This window comes from Carettochelys insculpta, chromosome 32 (assembly GCF_033958435.1).
Source record: "Carettochelys insculpta isolate YL-2023 chromosome 32, ASM3395843v1, whole genome shotgun sequence".
Taxonomy (NCBI): Eukaryota; Metazoa; Chordata; order Testudines; family Carettochelyidae; genus Carettochelys; species Carettochelys insculpta.
Window position 1 is genome coordinate 12,762,923 of NC_134168.1, and position 10,282 is coordinate 12,773,204.

Consider the following 10,282-nt stretch of genomic DNA (forward strand, 5'->3'; position numbering starts at 1 on the left):
TTTTCCACAAACAGAATTTCTCAAGGAGTGAAAAAAAAATGTGATCTTACTTATTTCTCAGTCACCAGAACAGTTCTGTCCTTTCAACTTGCATAAGTGAGGTAAACTCCTGAGCCCAACATGCCTGAAGCCCTTTGACAAACGAGAAGCACCATGAATGTTGAGAACAACTGGATTTTTTATTCTTTCTGTTCTGTAACACTCTTCCTTAGCATTAAAGGAGAATATAAATAATTTCTGCCTTTACTGAAGAAGCTTCCAGAACACATTTGTTCCTCTCAATATACACAAAAGGACACTGGGCCATTTCTTTATCTGGAGTAAATCTTAACAGCTCAGTGAGCAGAAGTAGAGCTGTGCTGAGCAGCACCATATGCAGGTCCTTGTTCTACCTCCTGGCTGGACAGAAATCTGCAAAAAGGAAGAGTCTCCAATGTAGAAGACATTTTCCATGAATGTTTGACTTCACAGCTCCTTGACAAGGAACTTCATAAGATCTGAAGTGACAGAGTTGAAATACAAATGAGAGTTAACACACCTCACACTTTGCAGACCTTTAGCACCTTCCCCATGGGGCTCTGAAAAGCAACACATGAAATCACAGTGGGCTACAACATGGGAAATTAGGAGAGACCGAGAGAAGAGTCTGAGGTTGCGCAGTCAGTGAACTTCCAGAAATGGAAGTTAAGGTCTCCTGATATCTCAAACTCTGTCACAACCAAAGCACCTTTTTCCAGGAAATTACATACTCTCTACACACAAAAACGCACACACAGAGGAAACTGCTTACCCCACCGCCCCTTTGCACCCGTTATGGGGGTTAGTGCACACACACACACACACACACACACACACAGAATCACAGAGAGAAAACTAAAACCAAAAACCTAAGGAGTGTCAGGTGGAGCACTGTGCTAAGCGTCCTGCCGAGAAAACCCCAAAACGAAAACCAATGATATGCTCCAAATACAGACCCCTGGAGAAGCAGTGGGAATTCTCTCTCTCTGTTAAGAGCTTCTTCAGGGGACCTAATGGCCATTTGTCAGGGTTTCCATCAGCATGCTGACGGCAGCACATGCAGAACTGGCTGAGAAAGGGAATTTCGATCACGCAGCAAACTCCCGTGTACCAATATTTACTTTCACAGGAAATCAGTTGGAAAAGTGGAAAGAGCAAAAGATGTAATTCCAGTGTGGAAGACCTCGTGTGAAATGAAGTGGGAAATTGAACAACTTCCAGCCGCGTCTGGAAAACATCAATAGAGTTGGACTCGTTGGTGCTGACGGCATTTTGATATGTAGCTGGGCTGACATTGGTAACAGCTTCAACTAAATGCAGCAATTCACTCACCATTAGCAATAAGGTCCGTACAGGGTTTTTTTGTCACTGGCAGTGGAGTGATATTGTCAGAGATTTTCAAGGACTGAAGGAAATCAGGAGAAGCAGCCGTTATGCGGAGAGAAGGTTCAGATAAATTCAGCTAAAAGGAACATAACACTTGGCCCCAGGTGTGGATCATTTACTCTGATGGGAAGAGATCAGGCAGAGCCCACCCGGCCGACAATATTCAGATCTAAACACAACACACACCTTGAGAAATACATTTTGATTCACTGGACGCTGATGAGGGTTGGGGAACAAATGGGAGTAAAGACGAGAGACAGGAGAAAACAATCATCACAACAAAACTATTGGCTGGAATCTGGGGATGTCTGGTGCTCACCTGTCACTCTGGTGGGCACAACAGGAGTCTTGGGCCAGAACTTCACCTCGTGCAAATAGCACCTTGGGGATGAAGTTAACCTTTTATCCGCACCAATGAGTGTGAGATTCACTAAATGCTGATGGACAGATCCAGAGAGCAGGAGCTCAAATGATACAGGAGAAGGCAGACCGCCAGGTGGATTTGAACAGATAGATAGATAGATAGACAGGTAGATACGGTGTATGGAGATAGACAGATAGATGTGAACACAGTAAGACAGTCCTTGTGCTCAGACATACACTGAGGTTCTCTAGCAATGGAGAAAAAATTCAATTGAAAATACCAGTGACTCGTGTTTGCTGCAGTTCCAGAGTGGGAGAAAACGCCGATGGACACTGGTGACTTCGCGGCTTGTGGATTCAATGACCTTGTGCAGCCTGTGCAGTTGCATCTCCTGGCTGCACACTGCACCTTTGAGGAAAACTGGTGTTTTTATGTTATATTCACTGGGTTCTAGGGCCAATTCCCCAGTGGAAAGTTCCTGTAATGAATCTCGCAGGAAGAGTAACAGAGCCTCAGACAAACACAAGTCATCAGGCCCATCATTCCATCGGGATTCGATCTTCATCTCCGTGTGCGTTTCCCAATGAAGATCACCCTGGGATTTACTGGCTGGGGTGAATTGTGCGACACCGTTTTTGATGAGAAGAAGGAACGATCTGTGAGATACAACACAACACACAGAGTCAGTGGCCGAGGCCAGAACAACACTCAGGGGCTTCTGACCCCCAGATGCTCAGACTGTGGGCCCCACTCTTGTCTCAGGGCCATGATGAGAACCCAGGAGCTCCGACTTCCAGTCCCACCTGCTCTAACCATTACACCCCACTCCTCTGCCAGAGATGAGAACAGACCCCAGGAGTCCTCACTGCCAGACCCCACTGCCCTCTCCATGGCGCCCATTTCCCTTCTGGAGGAGCAGAGTCAAAGCCCAGAGCAGTCGGAGCGATGGGTCCCTTTGGTTCCAGTCAGTTTGCAGCAAGACCAGAATCAGGATGAGCTCCCAGAGTATTCAGACAAACACTGGGAGCTGGTGGTGCTCGGGAGCCATGTGCTGCAGTCAGAGAGGTGGTGGGTGTGACGGGACATTCCATGTGGTGAATGAAAATGTGCCAATGATGGGGACATGACACAGCTGAGGTCCGCTGTAGGCAGGGTGGGTCAGGTGAGGTGTCCTTGGGCCAGCTGTGACTGGCTGAATACAATTATCCCCTGGGTACCGATGTGTCACTTTTGTAGCTGACATCAGGACGATTGAGCTCTGTATCTGCAATGTCCTATACGGTGCTGTGGGTCACACTCGCTCCTGACCCTTAAGGGACAACAATGACAGAGCCCACAGTGCTGGAGGCCCAGTGGGGAGAGACAACGAGCAGTGAAAGAGCTGAACCTGCCTGGGGGGGGCTGGGTCAGCCCAAGCAGAATGGCTGCCAAGCCATGTGACCCGTCACCTGACGCTGGAACCCATTTCGATTGCTGTCATTTCCCAGGAGAAACTGGGAGGGGCCAAACCCTGACCAAAGGGCTCCCGCCTCGTGCACACCCAATTGCAGCGTGAGGTAACCCTGGTCTGCAGATCTCCCCGGTGACCCCACCCAAGATGGCTGCTGGGAAGAGCTCAGGCCAAAGGGGCGGAAGGAACTGGCCCAGGCTGGATGTGCATCAATCCTGTGAAGATGATTAGACCCAAGAATAGGGGGAGATTTTACAGGCTATTATTTTCTTTAGGTCGTAGAGCTGAGCTGGTGTGTTTGTTGATGTTGCTCAGTTACCTACTTTGTTCTGTCTGCTGCCTGTCGTGGGCCCATAAATCCGATCTCCTTTTCTACATGTATATTTAGAGAGTGTGTCTGTCTGACTGTGCTACGTCTGTTCAAGAACTCCTCTTAAACTGTACGAGCTGTGCAGCTTCTCTCACCCTGACCGAAAGTAGGGTCAGGGCTCGGACATGCCTGGACATGGGCCAGTGGGCAAAATCCCAGGATTCCCCACACTATGGAAGGGAGGGGCACCGAGAAGAGGGACAACACACATCAGACTCAGCACTGAGCCAGCGAGTCTGCAGACTGACCCCTAGATTGGGACACCCTGGTCTATGCCACAGCTCACCTCAAGGTCTGACCCACAACCAAACACCAGCCCAAGAGCCCACAGCCCCCTCTCTCCCCATAGAGCTGGGGCCTGGCCCCCTGGCTCACACCAGGGCCGTGCCCAGCCCAGCTGCCCAGTCCCGGGCCCCACAGTCCCCCCCACCCCTGAACAGGGGCTCGGACCAGCCCCCCAGAAACTGAGGCTGAGGTCATCCCTCCACCCTTGACTCAACCTGGGCCTGGGCCCAGTGTCGTGGCTGACCCCCACATGCACCAATGAGCACAGCTGCCCTGTGACCTGTGACAAGGGTCCTCACAACCAGGAGCTAAGGCTGGGGCTGCTGAAGCCAGCCCAGCCCAGCCCCCCTCCCCAGAGACGCCAGCAGCTAGAACCATGGCATGGACACCACCAGAGGAGACACCAGAGCTGGTTGGCAGAGCCCTGAACCCCCTCCATGGACTGGCTCAACCTTCGATGCTGTGGACATCCCTGGTAACCCCCTGAGACCTCCCACCTCCCCAGCCTAACCTCCACTGCTCTGCATCCCCATCCTCTGGCTGGACCTCCCTCCCACACACACTGAACCCTCTGCCCTGGGCTCTCCTCTGATCCCATCACTTCGGTTGCTGCCCCCAGTGGTGAGTCTGAGGTTTGTTGTCCCTCCTCTCAGTGCCCCTTCCCATGTCCTGGAAACTCTTCAGCTTTCAGGCACTTCCCGTTTTCCTGGCACAACCAAACCTGGACCCTGGTTTAAGTAAGGGTGAGAGGAAGCTGCATATGCCGTATGGTGGTCCAAGCTCTTACAGCTTTGGAGGATTCTTGTACAAATGGGCTCACAGAGACATAGACAGATGGACTCAAACACAGACAGACAGACATTAAATGCATGCGTCAGGAGCAAGGGCATTCGGTTATTGAAAGGTCGGGATAGAAGATTTAAACCTGATATTTATGACACATGAACAGTGATGCTGGCAGACAAGCAAACTATTTCCCATTACAGGAATATTTATATGTTTTATTATATAATTACACAAATATGTTCCTTATACACAGGTACGTGGTGCCACATTGCTGTACGTTGGAGGGAAGTCTCGTAGTTCTATGAATGCTGAACACACCTGTTATTTGCAGATATAACATAAATATGTACAGTGCTCCTCAGACACAGCGATCAGCAGGGGACACTTTCTGGTGTGCGCTTACTCAGACGGGATGATCAAAATGATCCCTCAGGACTTTGTGCTCAGTGAGTCTGTGCTCTGCGCTGTGGTGTGCTGGCCTTGGCCTCTGCCGCTGTGCAAATGCCATGGAAGTGAAGCTCCATTTCCCAGAGATGTCGCGTGACCTGCACAGGTCAGGCCCCGAAAGGTCGAGCAGCGCTTTCCATGGGAAGCTGTTGGTAAGTGCTGAGGGAAGTTGTTTCTAATCAGGTCAGAGGAATGAGTTCAAGAGGAAATAAAACAAAAGAAAACAAAACTGCACTATCTCTAGGCAGATGCTACATGTTAGTGGGAGCGCAGGAGAACCCTAAATGGGCTTTGCTGTAGGACGGGTTGGAATTGTTAAGTTTCAGCAAACTGAGGAGAATATTTACCTTCAATATTTCTCATTCTGAGCTTTGTTTTTGTTTTGTTTTCACGCTTTAAATTTTGGGATGTAAAGTAAAGACACTGCTTGAGTTGAATATTCCCATTTGATTTTTCAATGGAGTTGAAATCCAGTCCAAAAGTTCGATCAAATGTTCATGAAAAATTAGATATTTCATATTTTTATTCTGAAACAATGTTTTCACTTTTTTCTGATAGGCTGAGAACAGGGTTTTCAAATCACGAATGTCAGTTTAAAAAGGGAGACACATTGTGGAAAAATCAGCAAAATGTTTATGACGTTCCTTTAATCCTCCAATTTGGCCTCACTCGACTTTTCATTCTCTAATTTCTCAGGCTGTATGAAAGAGGCTCTTCTCCACTGCTCTTCTCAAGGCTCCCTTCACCTCTTTGTTCCTCAGAGTGTATATAATGGGGTTCAGCATCGGTGCGACAATTGTGTTCAACAGAGAAATTATTTGATCTCTCTCCAGGCTGGCACTGGACTTGGGCACCAGGAAGATGATGAGGGCCGTTCCATAGAACAAAGTCACCACCATGAGGTGGGAGGAGCAGGTGGAGAAGACTTTACTCCTTCCCTCTGCGGATGGCAGCTTGAGGATGGTGGAGACAATGCGGATGTAGGACAGGACTATTAACAGGAAAGGGCCCAGAATGAACACAACTGTCACCGTGAGGCCTACAACCACATTCTTTGATGTGTCGGCACATGCCATCTGCAAAACTGGTGGGAAGTTGCAGAAGAAGTGGTGGATGCGGTTGGAGCCACAGAAGGGCAGGCTGAAGGTCCACGTGGTCTGAGCGATTTCTACCGAGATGCCGATGAACCACGAAGCACCTGCAAGCAAAGCACTCACCCGGCTGCTCATGATAGTTGTGTAGTGCAGGGGGTGACATATGGCCACATAGCGGTCATAGGCCATGACTGCGAGGAGGCAGCATTCTGTCAGGCCCATGGTGGTGAAGACGCACATCTGGGCTGCACAACCCAGAATGGAGATGGTTTTTTCTTCGACCAGGAGGTGACCCAGCAGCTGAGGGATCAAACTCGTAATGAAGCAGATATCCAAGAAAGACAGGTTCACCAGGAAGAAATACATAGGAGTGTGGAGGGAGGGGTTCAGCTTTATCAGCAGGATAACCAGCAGGTTCCACATCAGGGTGGCCAAATAGATGACCAAAAGCACCAGAAAGAGAAGGATTTGCAGCTGGTTAAGATACGAAAACCCCACCAAGATAAGGATGTCAGAGATGGTCTGGTTCCCATCAGCGACTCTTGCAGAATGGGTCATCTGTAGGGGTGAAAAAGAAAGACACTCTAAAGCTGAGTTTGGTAAATACCAAACGTGGCTGTTAATCTGACAGTTCATACTGATTTCCAGTGCACTGCAAAGCTCCTGAACTCAACCTCCCACAGTTCTGTATATGAGTGAGTAACTGGGTCCAATCAGCATCACAAATGATCTGGTGTTTCTGTTTTGATGTTAATCAAGCTATGTCAGTGCAGATCAGCTGGAGAAATGGCCACTTGCACCTCAGCAGAAGGACAGTTCATTTAAAGCAGAGGAGGAGCAGATAAATTAGCTCGAAAGGAGCTATACCTGCTTATCCCAGGAAAGGGTACAGGCCAGTCTCCAATATCCTCTTTGAACGCACAGTCCTTTTCTCTCTCAAGAGAATTTCAGGAAGGGATTTTCTCTCTTTCTTTCTTTCGTTCTTACTCCACAGCCTCATCACCAAATAAGATTTCTGAAACGAGAGTAAATTCTCATCTCACTCCTATCTTAATCACAAAGATAGTTCTACTAATGCAAGTGTTCCCACGGTAATTATAACTCACATCAGAGAGGACAACTAACAAGAGCAAACGAATGCTGCTGAGCCCGGCATGTTTGAAGCCGTTGAAGAATGAGTGTCATGATGAATGGTGAAAACAACAGGAGATCTTGGTCTTCTGGATAAGTTGCATTATTATCCTTCCCTAAATATTAGTGAATGATTTGAATCCTTCCTACCTCATAGCAGCATCCTCAAGGCATTGGTTTGTCTCAGTATTAAATTAAATTAAATTAAATTAAATTAAGACCTAGTGCTGGTGTAGATTTTAACTGTGTCATGGGTATAAAAGATTCTACCCTGATTTGCACCAGTTGTGTGTCTTTCTCCCATCACTTTCCTATCAACATTTTGCAAGAAAGAAGAGCCTAGAATATCAGAGACGGTTTGCACAGACGTTTCGTTTCAAGGTTATGCGTTGACAAGGAACTTCATAATACCTGGTGTGACAGTGAAGTAACAGAGTTGAAATAAAAAGGAGCAGTAATGAATGTCATATTTTGCATACCCTCAGCTCCCTCAGTGTGGGGCTGTCGATGCTGCTCATGCATTAGTGGTGACTTATTCAGCAGTAAGTTGGGAATGACACCGAGACCCCCTAGCAAACAGGAGCAGCTAACAGGAAGTTTGGCGAGGGACTTCTCCAGGTGAGGCAGTGATTATGGAACCCTCCATGGAACTGGTTGTTTGGAGTGTGTGTGTGTGTTTGTTTGTGTTTGGGGGCTGTACTTACCGCTCGCCTGAAAGATCCCGTGTGCTTAGCTTGTTTGTCCGTAGGTCCAGCTACTGAGCTTGCTTGTTTGAAGGACCACGTGCTGAAGCTAAGAGCCTGCAAGACAAGGCTGAGAGCTTCTCAACCAGGCTTTGAGACCTCAACCTTTTCATACCCATCAAGGCATCATCTGGGAGCACAGCCATTGAGGAATGCCAGGCTCTGCACTCCCAAACAAGCAGAGGAGCGAATGAACAGGAGCAGCTGAGAGGGATTTTGGCAAAGAGGTTTTCAGGAGGATTTTGAAGTGAGATAGAAACGTTCAGCTTCCTTTAAACTAAACTATTCCCCAAACCACCTGATTTAAAAAGCCCTGTCAAGAAGCTAATTCGCGCTAAGAGTAAAAAGGGAACGCAGGCAGAAGCCGGACAGCAGAGTGGGGGCTATCCCATTGATTGCACCCACTGGAGCATGTCTGATTACCTGCCCCGTGGACAAGTGGTGTGCGTGTGCATTCGGGGCCAGGAGCTCCTGGCCCTCAGGGACCACATACAGACTTTGAAAGGTGGTTGAACTGGAGGTGCTCGGGGAAGCAGAGAGACACATGGATGAGACTTTCTGGGATATTGTATAGTGGTCCCACCTCTATTCAGGCAGCCCCAGTGTTCTGCTAAGGAGGGTGAAAGTCTCCAGGAAGGAAAACATCCAACTGGACCAGAGGGAAACGATCCCATAGGTGGGACTCTCCTTACGGATGATGCTGTGGGGTTCTCTCGCATTGAGGACACCTTCCTGGGGGTTGCAAATCTCTCAAGAAATCTAAAAAGATTTTTGTGTAATGCTGGAGCAGAAGTTAGTCATTGTGCTACATGTAGATAGCAGTGACCTAGGGAGGGGCCCTGGTGGCCGAATTTAGGCTGCCAAGAAAGACACTGAAATCCTGGACCCAAATTATCATGTTCTGTGAAATGCTTCCAGTTTTACATGCAGGGCGAGTTAGGCAGGCAGGGTCTCACTGTCTGGATGAGATGATGGCGTGTGTGTGGGGGTGGGGTGGTTAGATTCATTAGGACCTGGGAAATCTTTTGGGGAAGTGGGAGCCTATAGAGCTGGGATGGGCACCTCCTAAACCCAAATGCAACCAGATTGCTGGCACTTAACATTAAAAAGGTTGTGGAGCAGTTTTTAAGCGAAGGGCTGAGGGAAAGCGGACAGGTGCGGAGGAGCACACGAATAGGACAGAGAGTTCCCTTGGGGAGGGTCTATTCATAGATACTCACCATGTCCTGGTGAACTGGAGAGGGTGGAAGGCGATAAAATTCGTGTGAGATCAGATTCGAAACAGTCAAATGGAAAAGTGTCCATTCAGTCACACCAGGAAACGGCAGACAGCTAAGCAGGGACACGCTTTTCCAATGCTTGCAATAAAGTAAAAATCCGTGTCAGCGGCAGCTGAGCGATATTGTCACAGCTCTGCAAGGCCTCCCAACACCCCGCTGAGGCACAGGAGAGCAGACGCACAAGGAAGGGGCCGATGCTACGTGGGGAGAGGGGTGAGGTACATTTTCCTAAAGGAGACCTGCACTGAACATCTGCACCCAGCTGTGGAGCCTTTGCCATGGTGGGTTCCTAACAATCCCCTGTCTGACTAGGAGAGACCAGACTGAGCCCACGTGACTGACAGGGGACAGATCCACACACAGGACCCACCTCAAAACACAACATTTCCCCTCAGAGTGACTGGACGAGGGGGGGTTGGGGGCCAGAGGAGAGCGGAGAAGAGAGAAGAGAGAAGCCATAAACACCAGCACCGCCCCAAATGGAACAACAAGGACAACAGCGTCACGGACGGGTGACGAGCACGTCTGGGGCTCACGTCTCACTGGGGGGGCACAATGGAGTGATGAGGTCAGAACGTCACCTCCTCTTCAATAGCAGAACGATATCTGAGTCACGATCGCGATCTGACCCGCGAGTGTTCAACGAGCTAAATCAGTGCAGTACGTTCAGAGAACAGCAGGTCAATTGTTAAACTAAGAGAGAGAGAGAGAGAGAGAGAGAGAGAGAGACTGCCAGGTGGGTCTGATTGAATTGAACAGAGATAGATAGATAGATAGATAGATACGATGTATGGGGATAGATAGATAGATACGGTGTATGGGGATAGATAGTTAGATAGATAGATACGGTGTATGGGGATGGATAGATAGATAGATACGGTGTATGGGGATAGATAGATAGATAGATAGATAGATACGGTGTATGGGG

The 10,282-nt window shown here is 48.7% G+C and overlaps 1 protein-coding gene and 1 long non-coding RNA gene across 2 annotated transcripts; both read right to left on the reverse strand.

The window, feature by feature from the left end:
- Positions 1–54: 54 nt before the first annotated feature.
- LOC142004704 (uncharacterized) lies at positions 55–9,326 on the reverse strand. Its single transcript, XR_012643017.1, has 3 exons — positions 9,295–9,326; positions 539–578; positions 55–132 (listed from the first exon to the last, which is right to left on the reverse strand). It is a non-coding gene; the product is annotated as an uncharacterized LOC142004704 (long non-coding RNA).
- On the reverse strand, positions 5,799–6,758 carry LOC142004460 (olfactory receptor 10A4-like). Its single transcript, XM_074982105.1, has one exon. It carries the CDS (start codon positions 6,756–6,758, stop codon positions 5,799–5,801), a length of 960 nt encoding a protein of 319 aa, XP_074838206.1.
- Positions 9,327–10,282: the final 956 nt, after the last annotated feature.

What these genes read in the sequence shown, in the direction of transcription:
- LOC142004460 (XM_074982105.1), bottom strand. Translation starts at nt 6,758, where the DNA reads ATGACCCATTCTGCAAGAGTCGCTGATGGGAACCAGACCATCTCTGAC.